We start from the raw sequence: 20017 nt of genomic DNA, 5'->3' as shown, positions 1-20017 counted from the left end.
TTGTATGCCTTTGGCACGAAGCTTTTCAAGCAGGCCTGCATGCCATACCCGATCAAAGGCTCCTGCTATGTCGAGGGCGACTACAAGGGTGTCCAGGCCATTGTCCAGGGAGTCCTGCCAATCCCTGGTTAAGAGCATCAGAAGGTCTGATGTGGAGCGGCCGGATCTGAACCCATACTGCTGGTCAGATAGAAGGGAGTGCTCCTGGAGGTGGCTGTTGATGGCTTCAACCACTATCCTTTCGAATATCTTTCCCACTACCGACAGGAGGGAGATGGGCCTGTAATTTGCAGGGTCAGATCTTGATTTTTTCTTGTGGATCGGCACCACACGAGCCTTTTTCCACATGGCAGGCCATGTTTTTTCCCTGGCACAGGCAGTAAATATTTTTGTAAGTGGCGATGCCAGTTCTTCTGAGCAGTGGCGCAGGACTTGTGGGCTGATGTCGTCCGGACCAGTGGCTTTCCTGACATCTACTGCTCTCAGAAGGCGTTCCACTTGCTCCTGAGTCACCATCACCTCTGTCAATGCCTGGTCACACTCCTGTTCCATCTGTGGAGGAGATCGATTTGGGTCAGGGACGGACATTTTAGTCGAGAAGAGGTCAGCCAGGAGTTTTGCCTTCTCCTTGCTGCTGGTGGCTGTGGTGCCGTCCTGCTTGGTGAGGGGAGGGATAGTTTCATGGTGGCTGCCTCCTTGCCTCTCCTTGACAAGGGCCCACCAAGTCTTGCTCCCAACCCCTGGGCCACAGAGCTTAGATTTGAGGTCCCTCTCCCACCTCTGTTGTGCCCACTTACATGTGGCCACCATACTCTTACAAGCCGCACGATGCCTGGCTTTGTTGCGGCTGGTCGGGTTCCTCTTGAGTCGTAGCCATGCGGAGTACTTCCTCTCTGCAGCGCATCGACAGCGGTAACCAAACCATGGCTGGTCGGTTGGCTTGGAGGTGTACTGGCGGTGAGGGACGTGTTGCTGCTGCAGTGTTTTGAGGCGCTCGGTAAAGGCTGTCACCATAGCATCAGCTCTTCCCGACAGTAGGGCTTGCCAGTCTGTTTGTTGCAGGTCACTCTTGAGGGAGCACCAGTCTGCTCTATCCCACTGCCAGATGGTACGAGAGCTGGCCTCATCCCGTGCAACTCCCACATCTACCCGGGTCAGGATGGCGTGGTGATCCGAGCTTCCCACTGGTTCGAGCTGATGGCAAGTGGCTGTTCCCTCTCTCAGGTCGGTGATGACGGGATCCAGCGTCCCCCCACGCTCGTGGGTTGGGAAGGTAACAAGGTCCGTAAGGCCCTGTACCGTCAGGAGATTTCCATAGGCAGCTTCCTCGTGGTGGTGATTTAAGTCCCCAACAATCAAGACATTCCTGCAGCGGTGACGTGTCAGCAGGACGTCCAGTGTCTCTGTCAGAAAGTGGAGGGGGGCAGGTCCCTGCCTTGGGGGTCTATACATAACGCAGAGAAGGAGGGCGGTGCCATCAGCCAGTGCTACCCTGAGAAACATTGCCTCTATCGTGGGCGGTAACTCTATTTCCAGTCTCTGGGCTTGCACTCCTTCCTTGAGGCACAGAGCAACACCTCCTCCTTGTCTCCCCTGGCGGTCGTTTCTGTACCAGGGGGAGTACCCACGTATCCTGCCGAAAGATGGCTCCACCTCGCTGTTGAGCCATGTTTCTGTCACTACAGCAATGTCCACCTCATGTCTCAGGACAAAACTGTGGGTCAGATCGCCAATGTTGGTGCGAAGGCCTCGCACGTTGGCTGAGAGGACCATCAGTTTTCGGTGAGGCCTTCCTCCGTCCGCCATTTTACCTGAGAGGTTGGGTGCTGGGGGCGCTGGCGTAGGAGTGGGGAGGTGTCCACTGCCAGCCAGTTGTTTGGTCCCAGAGAGGAGACTGAGGCACGATGTGAGACAGTCCCGGCGGTGGAGGCACGTGTCTGGTGGCAGGCTGCCTGGTCTCGGCTATTACTCGTCTCAGAAGATGTTCTCTCTCTCTCTCTCTCTCTCTCTCTCTCTCTCTCTCTCTCTCTCTCTCTCTCTCTCTCTTTTTAAACTTAATGCACATAACATACATATTTTACACGTAAGTATGTTTACAGTTGGAGCTGAGTTCGTGAGCTAAGAGCGTGCACTGGCATGTGACGCTCATTCTAAAGCTGCTCCCGGGGACGGCATTGTGAGCGAGGGTGTCATAAAACTGTCACTGTCAGTTGCGCACCTCCTCACCACTGTCAGCACTGTCATGTCAGGCACACGCACATCCCACGTCACTGTGTTTCACTGTCACTGTCAGGCATACTATTTTCCTCCACTGTCACTGTCAGGTGGATTGCAGGCTGGTGGACACTGCCATTTTATCACCTGTCACTGTCACTATCAGGCGGATGTGTCCGTAACCAGGCGTGGGCAGCACACTTCACCTGCTGGGTGGACATGCTGGAGACGTCCACTACTGAGGTGAAGGCGTTCCACAACACCGCGGTGTCGTGGGAGAAGGCGCGCTGACACCTCACAGAATGGCACCTCGGCACCTCGAGGAGGGTGTCGGACACTACCGCTCTCGTAGTACGTTCACTCCTCCTCCAGGGTATCCGTAGAGCCGTGAGGTGAGGTATTTGCTGCACCTGGGCTTTGTGCAGCACAGTAAGAGCCCCAACACGCCTTCGGTGCTCCAAGCTGTCCAGCACGTTGATAGGGGCTTCTTGGCGAGGGTCTGGGTGCTGTCGCTGCTGTCTCTGCTGCAACTGCTGCCCCTGATGCCGCTGTCGCTGTAGCTCAGCTTGGGGCTGCTGTCCCAGGCCACCGGCATCGCGAAGGAGGCGCTCGGCTCGCCGCTGCACCTTGTCCAGCAGGGAGAGGTGGGACTGGGCACTGCACATCCAGCTGAGGGGGCTGTACTCCATGATGGGCCTCACCTGCGCTTTGTACAGCGTCATGAGCCCCTTGGCATCGAGTAGGTGCCTCACTCGACGTAGGAGTGTCACCCTCAGGGATGCCTTACGTGCCACGCTCTCCAGGTGGTGGTCGAAGCTGAGTTTGGAGTCTACCTCCACCCCCAGGATGTTGATGGAGTCCTTAATGGCAAGGGTGTCTTCTCCAAACTTCAGCTGGCCTTCAAACAGCCTGACGTCCTCCCGTGAACGTGAGATGACCACGGCCTGGGTTTTTTCGGCAGCAAACTTGACTTGCCACTGTTTACCCCAGGCCATGATGTCACCAAGGTGGTGGTTGGTGACATCAATCACGTTCACTGCCTCCTCTCTACCGAAGCTGTGCGAGAGAGTGGCATCGTCCGCGTATGCCGACACAGGCGCAAGGCTCTGAAGGAGGTCGTTGAAATATACATTCCACAGGATGGGGCCAAGGATCGAGCCCTGTGGAACGGAGGCCTCCACTGGGTGTGTGGTTGACGCACCCTCCCAACACTACTGGCTAGAGCTGGAGAACAGCTCTAGCAGTTGTCCTGTGATGCCGAACTGTTCGAGCTTGGCCAGGAGTCCTTTGTGCCAAACTCTGTCAAAAGCCCCAGCAATGTCAAAGGCAATGACGAGGGTGGGGCGGCCGGCGTCATGCCAGGCTTGTGTGAGGAGGAGAAGCATGTCGGAGGCGGAACGTCTCTTTCTAAATCCATATTGGCGTGGAGAGATGAGGTGACGCTCCTCTAGGTGACAGGTCAGCTGCTCAGCTATTATTCTCTCCAAGATCTTGCTGACAGCTGACAGGAGAGAGATGGGGCGGTAGTTTGCTGGGTCACCTTTATCCTTTCTTTTGTGTACAGGAGTGACCCGAGCCTCCTTTCATGCAGCTGGCCAGGTGCTGGTTTGTAGGCACTGGCGGAAGATGTGTGTGAGGGGCTTTGTTAGCTCCTCCGCACAGTGCTTCAGCAGGAAGGGCGAGACGTCGTCAGGGCCGGGCGCTTTCCTGGTGTCGGTGCTGCGCAGAAGCTTTGTCACGGCGGCTTCGCTGAGTTGTAGGTGGTCCAATGTTACGTCACACAGGCGGGTTAGTTGTGGAGGCTGACTGTCAGGCTCCTCAGTCGTTATTCTCCCGCTGAAGTGTGCTGCCAGGAGTTCAGCTTTGTCTTGGTTGGCAACTGCCAAGTTGCCAGAGGCTGTTTTTAGGGACGGGATCCTCTCCTGTGTGACTGTGCCCTGCCGCTGCTTCACAAGGGACCACCATTGCTTGGGATCAGTTTGGTTACTGGCAAGCTTCCTCCGTAGACTTAACTCCCACCTCTGCCTCGCCCATGTAGCCACTCTCGCCATGTTTTTGCAAGCAGCGCGGTGCTGGGCCTTGTGGCGCATAGAGGGACGACGCTTCAGACGAGTCCAGGCCTTGTACTTGGCATCAGCAGCTTGCCGGCACCTGTAGCCGAACCACGGCTGGTCTCGTGGATCGACTCTATATGCCCTGTGAGGGACGTGCCTGGCTTGTGCTGATATGATAAGGGAGGTGAGGGTTGCCACGTTGTGGTTCATGTCATCTGTGAACGTGGATTCCCAGTTGGTGGAGGCTAACTCTGCCCTGAGCCCCCGCCAGTTAGCCTTCTCCCATAGCCAGATGGTGCGCTGGCTTCCTTCCTCACTTGCTGGGTTAAGACCAACTTCACAGAGGACCGCATTGTGGTCAGAGCTACCAACCGGCAGATCGGTCAGGACAGGGTCGAGGGAGGCACCACGCGCGTGCGTGGAGAAAGTCACGTGGTTGGTGAGCCCGTGGACCGTTATGAGCTCTGTGTAGGTACTGGGTGTCATGGTTGTCCTACTAGAAATATGTGTGTGGAGTGACGTCTCTCTCTCTCTCTCTCTCTCTCTCTCTCTCTCTCTCTCTCTCTCTCTCTCTCTCTCTTTTTTTTTTTTTCTCTCTCTCTCTCTCTCTCTCTCTCTCTCTCTCTCTCTCTCTTTTTTTTTTTTATTTAAACTAGGTTACATGTGTTGTACATACCAGAGGTCTGAGACTATGGTATAGTTCAGGCCTATCTTGGCAACAAAAAAAAATACACAATATTTACAGAAGTGAGACAAGTTGATAATTTGATAATAGTATATAATTACACACTTTCACTGCACTTATTGGTGTCACACTAGCACTTTAGCCACTCGTTCACGCCTCTTTTGTACGCCTGGAGGCATGTAGAGTGGTGTATGTTTGTGTCTTGCACCAGCCGGTTCCACATGCGGCTGTAACGAGGGAGGAAGGAACGGAGGTGACTCTCGGTCCTCGCAAAGGGCACAGTCACAGTGAGGTGGTGGTCTATTAGGCCGGCGGTTCGAGTGTCATGTGTGGGGATGGATGGGGTGGCAGGCGTAGTGGTGCCAGGTGTGGAGTCTGTTGCCTGAGGGCCTTGTACATGACGCACAGGCCCGCCACGTCTCGCCGCTGCTGTAGAGGTTGAAAGTTGAGCTGCTGGTCCTGGTTCCTCATTTGCACCATCCTCTGCGCTCTTGCCTGGATCCTGTCAAGCCCGGCAAGATAGGAGGGTGGGCAGGAGGACCAGGTGAGGGGAGCGTACTCCATGACGGGCCTGACCTGGGCCCTGTAGAGGGACGCTATCCCCGGACCGTCGAGCAACTTCCCAACGCGTCGGACACAGCTCAGCCTCCACGCCGCATCCCTGGCAACCCTCCTCACGTGGGTGGTGAAAGTTAGGCCTGCGTCTACTTCCACCCCCAGGATGGAGATAGACTGCTGGAAAGGCAGCCTTTTGCCTTCAAGAAAGAAGGCTGGGGGATGGGCGTCTTCTCGCCGCCTGGAGATGTGCAGGACTTGAGTTTTCTCAGGGGCGAGGGTTATTTGCCAGCGGCAGCTCCAGGATGCAATAACTTGCAGGACAGCGTTGATTCTGTCCACCGTGTTCTGCCGGTGGTTCCTGTCGCTGATGAAGGTGAGGGTGCAGTCGTCTGCATACGCTTTGGCCTCGGGGACTAGTTGCAGTATGTCATTGAAATATACACACCACAACAGAGGCCCGAGGACACTGCCCTGAGGGACGCTGGCTTTGATATGGTGTTGGGAGGACGAGTGGCCATCAACAACAGTGTGCAGGGTTCTGCCATGAAGGTAGTCCTCCAGGAGGTGCAGCAGTCCTCCACACACTCCAAGGCTCCTCAGTTTGGCTGCCATTCCCTTGAACCACACTCTGTCAAAAGCACCGGCGATATCCAGGGCAACGACGAACACCTCTTTCCCACTGTCTATCGCGGTGCTCCACTCCGTAGAGTTTAGGAGTAGCAGGTCGGCGGCCGACTTACCCTGCCTGAACCCAAACTGCTTTGAGTTAAGGAGGTGGTGGGCGTCGAGGAAGGCGGTGACTTTTCTCGTGATGAGGACTTCCAGCGTCTTCCCCACCACGGAGAGGAGAGAGATGGGCCTGTAGTTCTTAGGATCCGCCCTGCTACCCTTCTTGTGTACAGGCACCACTCTGGCCTGCTTCCAGAGTGCTGGCCATGTTTGGGAAGTGAGGCATTCCCGGTAGAGCTGGGTGAGTGGAGTGGCGAGCTCAGCTGCACATTGCCTGAGTATGTGAGGGCTGATGTTGTCTGGTCCCAGAGCCTTCTTCGTGTCGGTCTTGCTGAGCAGGGCCATCACCTCCTCCATGGTGATGTGCAGGCTGTCCAGCTCAGCAGTTGTTAGCACTGGGATCCTGGGTGGAGTGTTGTTTGGGTGGGTAACACTCATTTTGGTGGAGAAGTGGGCGGAGAATAGCTCGGCTTTGTCCCTCCCTCTCGTCACTACCTCACCGCTCGGTGTGGTGAGTGGGGGGATGGTGGAGTCCGTGGCCAGGCCCTGCTGCTGCTTCAAGCTACTCCACCACTCCTTCTTACCAACATTCTGACCTGAGAGCTTTGCAGTCAGGTCAGTCTTCCACCTTTGGATGGCGGCTTTTGCGCGTTGGCCATGTTGCGGCAGGCAGCTTTATATGACTCACGGTTGGCTTGGGTGCTGCTTGCTCTCAGTCGTCGCCAGGCCCTGCTCTTCAAGTCCGCCGCCTCACGACAGCGAAATCCAAACCATGGCTGATCCCCTGGTCTTGATTTATATGTCTGGCAGGGCACATACTTTGACTGAAGGGACAGCAGGTGACTGGTGAAGGCCTCCACCTGTTCGTTAAGGGTGCCAGTGAGACGATCCTCCCAGTTTGTCTGGCTGAGCTCAGCTCTCAGTGCCTCCCAGTCAGCTCGCCGCCAAAGCCAGTTGGTGCGCGTTGTCGGTTCATCCCTGTCCACCCTCACTTTCACTGTCGTAAGGATGGCCACGTGGTCAGATGACCCAGGGGTACCGAGTGGGCGGCAGGTGACTAATCCTCTGGCAGATCGGTAATTACTGGATCGAGTGAGGAGCCAGAAATATGGGTTGGGAAGTCGACATGGTTAGTGAGCCCAAAATCTGTTAGCAAGTCATCAAATGCCCTCGCCACAAGGTGCTGGTTGAGGTCACCAATGATGATGAGGTGTTTGCAGGCTTGCTGGTACAGTAGGGCATCCAGATTAGTGTGGATAAAGTGAAGAGGCTCACTTCCCTGCCACTGAGGGCGGTAACACACACAAAGGAGCACTGCTTCATTATTGTGTGTCCACACCTTAAAAAATATGAGCTCCAGGTGCTCTGGCATGTCTACTTCCACCACCTGTACAGAGAGAGACTTCCTAAAGCACACGGCAACACCACCAAAAGTGCCATGCGTTCTGTCTCGGCGGTGCCATGTTGTGTAGTCCTGCAGCTGTCCGTAGTTGGCGGGCACCGAGGAGTTTAGGAAGGTCTCCACTGTGGCAATGACGTCAGGGTTGTGAGGCAGCACGTGACTGTGCGTCAGGTCGCCGATGTTAGTCTGCAGACCCCTAACATTGGCTGACAGAATAGTGAGCTTGTCCCGGCAGCGCCCGCCATTGCTCCAGTTGTTGTGGCGGTAATACTGTGGTGGAGCCGGGGGCGTAAGGGGACCAATCTCTTGTCGTGGGAGTGGTGATTCTCTGGAGAGACTGAAACACGAGGTCTCTCGTCCGGTTTTGCTCGTTTATGAGGTGAGCAAATAACCTTTCCTGCCGCTCCTGGTTGAGGCGTGTGAGGCAGTCCTGATGTGTGTGGCCCAGGCGGTTACAATGCTCACACCTCGTCCTCCTGGTACAGTCTTCCGTGGAATGACCTCTCTTCCTGCAGTGACGGCAGTACGTGCTTGGACGTCTGTGCTGGCTAGTGTTTTGCCGTGAGTTGTGAGGTGGACGGGTGGCAGGCGCTGGGATAGCGGAGGGCGGTGGCTCGGCTCGCTGTCCAGGTCGTGCGCGCGGCCCGGCAGGGGGGTGGCGGGCGGCTGGTGCGCTGCGGCGTGGGGGTGCTGGGTTCTGGGTGGGAGGCTGCGTTTGTTTGTGATGTTCTCTCACGATGTGTTTGTTGTTGTTGTTGTTGTCTTCGAGCAGAGCGGTGATTGTTGAGGACTTGGTTTGGTTGGTTGGGGGGTGGAGTTCCCGTAATCCCTGTTTGTGGTGAGTCAGAGGCAGGTGGTTGGAGAGGCGCAGTTTGAGTTGTGGATGCGTCAGTGGTGGGGGTGATGGGTCGGTCAGTGGACGTAGAAGGAACAGTAGAGGTGGTGGTGACGTCAGTGGATATAGGCTCTACGGTTGTGGTGGTAGAGGTGGAGATAGTAGTGGTTGTGGTGGCGGAAGTGGTGGTTGCAGGGCTGGTAGCAACCTCTGGGAGGGTGGGATTCACCTGACTAGGCACGTGTGAGGTCTGGCCAGGTGGGCTGGAAGCAGGGTTGGGAGCAGCTACTGGTGGGGCGGAATTGACCTGACTCTGCACTTGTGAGGTCCGGCCAGGTGGGCAGGAAGTGCTTTCAAGATTATGGGGATTTATCTGGCTAGATACTCGAGGGGTCTGGAAAACACGTGGTTTACCTGAGGTCCACCAGCTACGGGCTGCCTCGTTGCTGGTCACGTGTTGCTGCCACTCCTTGTCGATCCTCTCCGAGCTTGCGGTGCAGGCGATGGAATTTGTATCTAATTCCTCTAGGCTTGATCTGAGCGCCACAATCCTGTCAAGGAAGTGGATGACGGACACCAAGTACTCCCTGTTTTCAGCGATGTGGTGAGTGTGAGGCTCAAACAAGTTAAGGATGGCTTTTTTACTCCTTAGTTCCTTACGGAGTGACTTGTTTAGTTTAATGAGCTCAGGCTTGTCAAGGCGTAACAGATCACTGTCCTCGTCGTGTTGTTCAGTGAGGTCGTGCTGTGGGGTTGGTGCTGCTCTTTGCTCAGGTACTCCACGTGTGCATTGACTCCTGAGCCTCACGCAGGTTGCCTACCTCGCTGCAGTCAAATGATGTACTATCCCTTAGGCAGTGTGTGTGGCAGGAGTTTGGGCACTCGTCGGTGTTGCAGTTGACAGAGGGTTTGTCTGCGGTGGTTTTACCGCACACCGCACACCATTGCCGCGGAGCGTACCCAAATAACCCTGGAGGTCGAGCAATAAGAGAGTGGTTTCCCGGATTGCCAGCCATGACAGGTTACACTCTAGATCACAGTAAGGTGCATTAGATCACTGAGTAGGTTACTAACGCTCACAGTTTGTCACAAAATGTTGCTGACACACACAGTTTTTCAGTGGTGGCCAGTCTAAGCACACACTGGTCTCGTACCTCGCAGCTGTCGCTTGAGACTTCACTCTTGGTATTTGTATGTATGGCGTGTTATCACTTAAGTTGACGCTTGCAGCACTGTAAGTTTCTCACAAGAATATGTTTTATGTTGAGCAGTAACTAACACTAACACTTCACACGTGTTTAGAGGCACAAAGTTTCACTTTCCTTGAGTGTTGCTACCTTGACTGGGGAGTACAGGTAGGCACGTCCTCTCGGTGTGGTGGTCAGGTCAGGTCTCTCTCTCTCTCTCTCTCTCTCTCTCTCTCTCTCTCTCTCTCTCTCTCTCTCTCTCTCTCTCTCTCTCTCTCTCTCTCTCTCTCTCTCTCTCTCTCTCTCTCTCTCTCTCTCTCTCTCTCTCTCTCTCTCTCTCTCTCTCTCTCTCTCTCTCTCTCTCTCTCTCTCTCTCTCTCTCTCTCTCTCTCTCTCTCTCTCTCAATTAAGTTGATCAAAACCTTCAGTGGCATTTAAAATTTAATGAAACCGATGTCATATAATAGTAAAAAAAGACGTTTTGTGTAGATCAGCGACCTTTTGTAGTAATTTTCATTTTCTCTTTTGTTCTTAGTGGTAGGATTGACCAGTCAATCACTAACACTTTCAGTGCAATTAGATACAACTTTCCTTACTAACTACTCTGGGACATGTTTCCTTATAAAAGCTAACTCTATACCCCTTCTTGAGGATCTTTATAAAGGTTGTATACATTGCTTTTAGTGTTGGAATCAATGCGGTTAAAACTAGGATTAAGTTACCTGTTTTGTGGAGTTTCCAGGTGTGACGAGGTGCTGCTGATGTGCGTAGTGGGGACTCAGCGCTATAACGCCACAGAATGCTGCAGGAAGTTCGTCCCCACCCCTACATTAAGTGGTCTGTGCCACACATACTTCAGCTCGGGGGTAGACACCCAGAACGCAGAGGGAGAGTACATGGGAGTGTCCTTCTACGTCAACATCACGGAGGGGGACTGGCCGGGTAAGATTCCCTACCTAAGTAACTGTATACCTTTTAGAGAGAGTCTTCATGGGACGAAAAGATGGATGTGACTGGAGTGGCCACACCCTTCTGGCCATTTCTACCGCTTATTTATTTATTTTTTAAAGGAAAAGGTCTCTCTCTCTCTCTCTCTCTCTCTCTCTCTCTCTCTCTCTCTCTCTCTCTCTCTCTCTCTATCTATCTATCTATCTATCTCTATCTATCTATCTATCTATCTATTTATCTATCTGTCTCTGTCTGTCTGTCTATTTATCTATCTATCTATCTATCTATCTATCTATCTATCCATCTATCTATCCATCTATCTGTCTAATAAAGTAGAACAAGTACTTCTGTCACTCATCATGTTAAAATCGAAATCACAAGGGTCCCCTTACCTTACAGACATCGACCCGAGCATCGTGGACGTGTCGCAAATGGTCAAGATGGGAATTCAGGTCACCCTCATGAGTAACCTAACCCACCCCGCCCTCCTGGTGCTGGGGAAGGGTGTGGTGCTCCCGCCAGGAGTGTACACGTCCGCCAGCGTCTCTCTTACTGAGGTGTGGCCCTCCCTGCACTACTTTGTTCTCCTACAATATTGTTTTTTCCTTTACTGCGTGACGCATTATTTTGGTATTTCACTTTGTCTCCTTTTTACTTGCAAATCTCATTTTTTCTTCTTATCTAACTTTTTTCGTATTTTATTGAATTTTCTTAATTTTCTTATTATTTAATGTCAGTTTCCTTGTGTTATTATTGAATTACATCTTTTCAGGCATCGCTTCCTTCATATACCACTTGTAATGAAGGAAGAGTGTACTTATCGGCTTCCCTTCTCAGTCAATCACTTCAGTTACATACAATATACTTTAATAACATGAATAAGCTTGTTGCATGTCCTGATCCAATTTTCTCTATTACTATAGACTAATGATTTCTCCTCCGTGTTGAGTCTTGCGTGAGGTGGTTTCATATTAGTGAGCATTCAAACCAACTCATTCCATTGGATGCACGTGCTCGACTATTTACTAATGAAACTTTCAGGTGAGGGACACGGGACTCAAGACGGAGATCGATCTTTCCGAAACTCAGTGTGTGCCGCTGGACCAAGTGAACTACCTCACTGACCTCGAGGGATTCTTTACCGTGGAACAAAACTGTGACCTTGGGGCAGCCAGGATATGCATCAACCAGTTCTACAACTGTACCAACTACGCCATGAACACTCGCATGAGTCACGGTGTGTCATCAATATGAGTGAGAAAGCCACTAAAGCTGCTGATGTGATGATTGGTTTTCAAACATTATTTAGTTTTGAATGTAATACCTTCTTTAACTTGTAGCACCACTAGGCCATAGGTGTTATAGTTCGACTTCTCAAACATTCAGCTATCTACGTTTATATAAATCGACCAATAATAAAAACCGAACTAATTTTTGCTAATGAGATTAGACTGGCTTGCCTGCACAAAAAAATCTTGCTTCTCCTTTCATGCCGAAAGAAAATGCAGGAGCCAAGTCATGAGCACGCATATAGTAAGGTTATCTACAACTCTATAACATAACTCTTTATTAAAGTAACAAAGTCGTTTCTAGTTACTACATACTAGTAAATTCCTTATTATAGGTTAATCGATATCTTGATATATCTAGCTACGAAGCCCTATCAGAAAAGACAAGTAATGTAACCCGTCGAGGTTACATGCTGACACATTCTTAATTAGTAAAGATATTGACACTGGCATGCCTCGCCAGACCACCTCCCTCCCTGCCAGCTGGTCGACCACCTTCACCTACATTGGCTGCTGTTGCGAGTGCTCGGACTGGACACGCACAAGCAGAACAAGGAACGCGTGACGAGCAAGAATGCTAGTCTCCCGGAGGAACATATTAACTGCATCAAGAACGGTAAGGCAAATAAGCGGAAAAAAAGACTGAACAGGAAAATAGGTGGAGAAAATAATGACCGATAGACTCGTTGGCTATTTTGCGCCACAAAAGGAGGTATTCTGGCGCTGACCACTGTAACTCTTCAAAGAATTGAAATGTCATTAAATAACTTTTAAAAATGTTAACGTAAAATGCCAGTGAGATCACAAAACTGTCCAAACCACGTATACGTAGATACACTCAATTCACTCACAAACAACAGAACACAGTGTTTGTTTGCATAGGCCTGTAAAACAATTTGAGGTACATATCAAAAGCTCGACGTCGACGGTATTAACAATTTCCGGTGGGTGATGTAGGGGTTCGGAATATTCTAATTACCGAAATCTTAGACAAGGATGCAGCTATACATATGTGTTGTGCTTTGTGCGAGACTGCTGTAATACCAGGTTCCCATACTGAAATTGTAATCAAAGTTGTATCGTTTTTCCTACATCAGAAAGAGAAAAATGCCGCCGTCTGTGTGCCAGACATGATTTCACCTACACCACCAACCATCTGCCGATCCCCAGCAGCCTGTACCAGCACCTCAAGAACCAGTTTTCCCTCTCAAATGGGTGAGTAAAAAAAAAAAAAAAAACACTGTATTTCTATATTACAAGGATTTCGAACAGCATCAAATCGTAAGCTCTTACTCGATGGTTTAATCTAATTATTCTACTTTGCACTCAGAAGTACATCAAATTGTGGAAAAACTAACTACAATATCAAAAGGAAGAAAAATCTAATATTCGCTTCTTATTATTAAGTTTAATCTATTCAACTTTGCAATTCTACACTCGAAAATATTAGAAAAAATATGCACAGCGATGGACGGGGAAGAAGATAATAATGTAATTTGGTGAGAGTAACGAGCTATGTGTTGCATAGAAGGCAAAAAAAAATGAAGACTGGAAGATATGAGCACAGAATAAATCATTACGAGCTTTGGTAGAAGATTAGACAGACTTATGGATGAGGATGACAGGTCGAAGTACGTATATATCTTTTGTATAGGAATTGCCACATGCAGGCCTGGTGGCTTCATGCAGCTTCCATGTACTATTTTATTCCTATGTTCCAAAGGCTTTGATTTATACTTTTCTGGAGTTATTAGCTAATAGTGGAAAGCGAAAGACATAATGACAGACACTGGTGGAGACTTATCTTTTTCTAATGTTTTTTTTTTTTTTTTTAATGTATTCTCGACATTTCAGGAGCGAGGTGGCCATCGTGGCGGCTTTCTATCCTGACCTGAGCTACACCGAGGTGAAGATTTGGCGGAAAAACATTGCGAATTTGCTGAGTAAGCTTTGTGATTATTTATCACACACACACACACACACACACACACACACACACACACACACACACACACACACACACGCACGCACGCAAACACACAAACACACGCAGAGAGAGAGAGAGAGAGAGAGAGTGCAGCACGTCGTAACACAGAAAGATTCTCAGAAGAATCCATCCGGACGGGTACGAAAAATTTTCTTTATGTCTGCTGTGATCGTGAGACAGACTGACCGAGAGACATACGGGCACCAAGACCCAGTAGGTGAGACTACAGGCCAACATTGATGGCATAGTGTCAACTGATGATGACTCCCTTGCTGACAATAACATCTCACCCACCGCACTCAACCCTCAGCCCATCCCGGAGCAGACGACAACACACCGGTGGACAATGAGGAGGAAGACAGCAAAAGACGGCAATACATGAAGATGGAAAAGGAAGAGCTTGTTACCCATACCTTACGTCTCAAACAGGAGGTATCGAGTAACAAAAATGTCATTCAGTCGCTCTCGCCTCAGAGATTATAGACAGGAAACCACAGATACTGGAGCAGCTAAACCTCATGGAAGCCCTAATTGATGCAAGAGACGAGGACTGTAGGAGGTCAACCAGGTGCAAGGGAATGCAAGGGAGAAGGCATGCAACTCATCACAAGTCGTAAAACAATGGAAGTGGTCGCCATGTTTTGAACCCTCTCACTAACACAGCTGTCACCGTTACCTCTTCCCGTACCAATACCCTACCTGCTACGTCTGTCACAACCGACACCTCCATCTCTTCTCCCTGACACCTTCTTCACTACTGCAGCCTCCACGAACCCCGCTACAATCACCGCGACCGCCTCTTCCAACCCCTCTCCTACACAAAATAACCAGATAACTACATCTCAGCCAAATGTAAAAAGAAATGATAGATGGAAAAGTACAATCAAATAATGAGAAAGTACAGATAGGGAACAAATCATTACACTAACCTTCACTCCGCTATTCCCCATCCGCCCTGTCTTACCATTCTCCCCCACCACCGCTAGAACGCTAAGCCGACTCTCCTGCCATACTGGTTGCAACCTAACCACTCGGTGGAGCAAAGCCACACAGGAGCGGCTGACGGAAGGTAAGAAGCCATCTTCAGAAGGGTGCTAGCTGAGGAAAAACAAGCAAATAACTTTCCTACATAAACCTTTGGACCAGGTGCCCTTTTGTGACCTTAGATGGCAACACAAACCACCGTGAAAGTGTCTCTTTCCAGGTTAGCAGCAGCCACTACTGAGAGAAGCTCTTCTGAGTCACCTTACTGTCCCAAAGCCACACCGACACACATGAGCCTTGGGTCACGCCTCTCAGCTAACTGTCATGTCAGCTGACATCAGAGGACTCCGCACTAATATTGGAGATCTCTCACGCGATTATATATTGGGTGAAAAAGCTGACATTGTGGCAATCACAGAAACGTGACTTAATAATGAGGTGGGGCTAACGTACAGTAAAAATACCCGGATACACGCACGATGACAGAACAAGCAGAGGAGTAGCAGCCTGCTTTGAAAACGATCTTCAGATTCAGGAATTGTTGCTCAACCATTCTTACCTGCGGAAGCACTCTTCTTCCGAATGATATTAAAAGATAATAACTGCTTGCGGCTCTGTGTCCTTTACCGTCCATCAAGACAAGAACGTTCCTCGCTTGATTTGGCCGAGGAACTCGATAACTTGCTCCAGCAACATGCATGTAGTAATGTAAAAATCGTGGGAGATCTTAACTTCATCTGGAGCAGCAAGTATATGACAACCTGGTATCAGTTCAAGGCCTCTTCAATCACGTCACGTTATTGACCTATGAACGTGGTGGGCTACTTGACCCAGTACTGTCTGACCTCCCTAAAGCAAAATTGGGTGTTATCAACTTGACAGGGTGGGTAACTCAGATCACCACGCCGTATTAACGCACATGCAACTAAATGCGGCGAAGGAAGCAGCTGTGGGACAAAGCAGACTGACCAGTGCTAAGGCTACGCCTAAATGTCATGGACTGGGAGGCTCTTCTCGTCCGAGCCCTCACCTCGAAGCTGCTCGCTCTTGTTTGTTTGGGTCTATTGTACAAATATACATTTATATTACAAAAAATAATACAGTATATAGTACAATGCGGGCATCAGCCAGCCAGTGAGGGAACTCCGTTCCCTATTACTGAGAGTCATGTGGTTGTGTGGCAAGGTGAGGTCATCGGTGGGATGGTTGCTGCTCTTGGTACCTCCATCAACAGGTCTTGTGGGTTTTGGCGGATTTACAGGGCAGCCTTCACCTCGCGACTGCTAAAGAAGCTGCCTGTGTAGACGTTTCAGGATATTCCCCTAAGATATGACTCCCGGAGTCGAAACTAATTTTAAAACACTCTCCAGTCAGTTAAAGCTAGTTAGACAGCACTCCCCAGTCATCTGAAACTGGTTTCGGATGACTCCCCATCAGATTGAAATGACTGGATCGCTACAGCTGGCCCTGGTCTGAGGTTGGAGGTGGCGGGGCAGGACAAAAGATATGCACCAGTAGAAGGCACACCCCGTTCCCACAAAGTACTCACTCAGCTGTTCCCGGGTGGAGTAGCCGAGTTTTACTCGCTGCAGCAGCACTCCGTCCTCTCTGGGCTGCTGGTGGGCAGCGTCAAGGGGTGTAGCCACTGGCGGCGGCGTGTTACTCCGCCTGCTTTTTCCTGGTCTCTAGCTCCCGGTAAGCCTGGTGTGGGTGTTGGCCCGCGGCTCTCCTCGCCCGCGTCTTCACCTGCTGCCGGCTAGGCGGCATGCGCCTGGTGATAGCGGGGCCTGCTGCAGATCGTTTGGCAGCCTCGTCAGCAGCCTCGTTGCTCCGTATTTCCCCATGACAGGGGGATTCGGTGCAACCTGGCTCGCCACCCCTGATCAGCAAAGCTCTGCAGGCTGCCTAGTATGGAAGTGACGAGTTGCACGTTGTCGCTGGGATGTCGCTCTCTGCTGTAGGACCTGCAGCGCCGCCCAGGAGTGTGTGTAGATGACCACTGTCATCTCTAGGCGACGATGGGCGTGTCGTAGGGCGTAGAGGATGACTATCAGCTCTGTCTGGAAGATGGAGTAGTGGTTGGACGTCCTCCAGGATGGTTGTGTGTCCTCAATGACATTGCAGCGCCCGTCGTGCCGCTCTGCCTGGCTCAGTGACCTCTTCCATGGTCATGAGGGCGCACTTCTGCATCTCCTGGGGAAGGTAGAGCCTTGCTGGCTGAGAGGGGCGTAGCTGTGAACGAGGCGAATTGTTCTTCACTACACGATGTATCTAGTGAAGGCCATTGATTCTTCTTGGTTTAATTTTTGGTGTCGCATTGCAGTCGAGGACAAGCTTGGAGGAGGTACAAACAGCGCCCCTCACACTGGAACCTCATCTTACCCCGGACAGCGATGCAGGATAACAGTTACCTCCAGGCGGAAAAAAACAACAACACTGGAAAGAAGTGATGGCACAAAAATGCAGCAGTCCTGGAGTGGGCAGTAAGACGTAGTGGTCATTCGTTAAGGAGCGGGAGAGCATGATGAAGCAGAACAGAGTACCCGACTCATCGAACCTGACGGGCCAACGGTCTCCGAGCCGAACCCTTTACACAAAAAATGCAAGTGGAAGACCCAACCGTTCCTCATCTGTGCTGCCAAGAGAGACGGACTTGACCACCATCTCGGTCCAGATCACCGCGAAACAGGTGGAGAAAATACTCAGGGAACTTAAAGGTCGATTCACACACATCAGTGCCGTATCAGTGCCGCGTCCGCTCAGTGCTTCAGTGTCAGTGAAAAAAAAAAATCTTTACTTTGAATTCAACCGAGGCATTTAAACACGTCCGGCGCAGTACCGTGTTTTGACTCTCGGTGACAGTTACGTCTCCGTTCCGTGAAATTCAGTATCGTCGCCACCGATATTTTTTAACTTTTCGCGGACGCCGGACGAGTGATCTGAGCAATGGATGACGAACTTCTCATTGAACTGGTGCGAAACCATCCTGTTCTCTTTGATCTATCACAGCCAAAATATATGGATAGCAATTTCAAGCAAGATATATGGAATAAAATAGGAGAAGAAATGAAAGTAGATGGTAAGTACTCTTTTTATTAATTGATGTACTTAATCATATGACACACCACCACCATACCACACCACAACACCACATCACACCACACACCATACCACATATCGCACCACACCACATACCACACCACAACACCACATCACACCACACAACATCACATACCACACCACATACCACACTTCAACACCACATCACACCACACCACGCCACATCACATCACACGTTGCCATCCTGCAAGACATTGGTCTTACCGCCTCACGCTGTACGGCATCACCACGGAAGTGTGTGCATAGACGTCACTGAAACAACACGGATATCACTGACACTGAGCGGACGCGGCACTGATACGTCACTGATGTGTGTAAATCGACCTTAACGGGGGGATATCTACAGACCCAGATAACATCAGCCCGCGGGTAATAAAAAAAAAACTAAACTATGCCAAGGGGAGAGAGAGAGAGAGAGAGAGAGAGAGAGAGAGAGAGAGAGAGAGAGAGAGAGAGAGAGAGAGAGAGAGAGAGAGAGAGAGAAAGATAGAGAGAGAGAGATTGTTTTATTAAATTTATTACGCATAATGCGTCAAACTGGTACTTGAATAATTAACAATAGAGTAAAGGATTCAACACATATAGCTAAGCATATGTACATCAGCTAATTAGAACAGGCCGGAAAAGATCATCAGCCTCCAAATCTAGGGAAGCGAGCGAGGACATCATCCAGGGTGTCACCCAGCAGGAGATGGCGGCACACGTCAATCAGCGGGACACCGCGAGGCAGCAGACCGTCCAACTCAAGGCAGTGTAGGCAGTGGTGCTCCAAAGTGTTGCTGTCAGCAGCACCACACAAGGGACAGGAGGAGAAGTGTGGCACATCGGGCAGTCCAGCAACTTCCCACACCTTCCTGTAGCCAAGACGGTGCCGGGCGGACACCACATTATGCCGCCTCACCATGACGCCTTTGCGGCGATACTTGTAACGATGGAAGCGAAAGGCGTCATAGTGCTGGATGGTGACACTCTCCTCCCTCTGGAGATCACGGGCCTGGTCGATGGAACGGAAGGTAGCAGCGCGAATGCAGGTCAGGGCAGCGGAGAGGGAGGGCACGTAGCCAATCGCAGGAAGAGGCAAAGTGCAGGCTGCCTTAGCGAGGGCATCAACTCTGTCGTGGGGAGCAAGATTGACGTGAGAAGGAACCCACACAAATTTGATGGTAATACCCCTGGCATGCCCCAAGGTCAAGAGAGACAGAACAGGGAACTGTGGGGTGACGCTTGAAAGGGCCCTGAGAGCAGACTGAGAGTCACAGATAATGACTGCACTCAGCCCGCGCCGACACAGAAAGCGGGCTGCATCCAGGATGCCACAAAGCTCGCAGTAGGTGGAGGAGGACGAATCTGGAAGACGCCGGCCCACCCAGCCTCCAGGAGGAGCATCCATATCAGGGGAGAAGACAGCACATCCTGCCTGGCCATTGGTCTGTACAGAACCGTCAGCATAGATGGAGCGAGGCACGGGAAGGGAGGCCAGTACCGCGGCAACAGACTCCAGTGCCAGTTGCCGTTGGTATGCAGGAAGAGCCGCAGTGGTAGTCGGGGTGTAGTGCACATCAGGTACGATCAACCGCCAGGGTGGGGGACCAGGCTCCTCCTCCTCCTCTTCCTCGGGGATGTCGACGGCCAGGTCACGAAGCACCGAGGTGACAGTCTTGAGGAGGAGTCTACCACCAGACTGAAGAGGAGGCAGGCGAGAGGGGCGAGGTAAGGCACGTCTCACAACCTGTGAGTAGTGAGGCGCCAGCTGCGGAGAGTAAAGGCATTTAGCAGTGAAGCGGGTGAAATTGTAGAGAATTCTATCGTAGAGAGGAGGGAGACAAAGTTCAGTCTGCATGTTGGCAACTCTAGTGGATAATGGACAACCAAGAATGGTACGCATGGCCTTATTTTGAAACACCTCCAGAGGTTGTAAGCAAGACTTGGGAAGTTGTATAAGAGCTGGGGAGAGATAATCCACCACAGAACGAATGAAAGACACATAGATGGTCCTAGCAACCGGAATAGAGATGCCAGTAGCAT

The 20017-nt window shown here is 51.0% G+C and overlaps 1 protein-coding gene across 1 annotated transcript in view; it reads left to right on the top strand.

The window, feature by feature from the left end:
- The window catches only part of LOC123511915, a 60422-nt gene that overhangs the window by 32313 nt on the left and 8092 nt on the right, over positions 1–20017 (top strand). Inside the window, exons 5-10 of the mRNA XM_045267994.1 lie at positions 10407–10606; positions 11012–11169; positions 11654–11849; positions 12365–12517; positions 12999–13116; positions 13756–13844. Coding sequence (XP_045123929.1) covers positions 10407–10606; positions 11012–11169; positions 11654–11849; positions 12365–12517; positions 12999–13116; positions 13756–13844 — 914 coding nt within the window. The remainder of the gene's footprint in view (positions 1–10406; positions 10607–11011; positions 11170–11653; positions 11850–12364; positions 12518–12998; positions 13117–13755; positions 13845–20017) is intronic.

This window comes from Portunus trituberculatus, chromosome 32 (assembly GCF_017591435.1).
Source record: "Portunus trituberculatus isolate SZX2019 chromosome 32, ASM1759143v1, whole genome shotgun sequence".
In the NCBI taxonomy this organism is placed as follows: Eukaryota; Metazoa; Arthropoda; class Malacostraca; order Decapoda; family Portunidae; genus Portunus; species Portunus trituberculatus.
The sequence above is the reverse complement of the archived record's forward strand: the minus strand, read 5'-3'. Positions and strand labels throughout refer to the sequence as shown.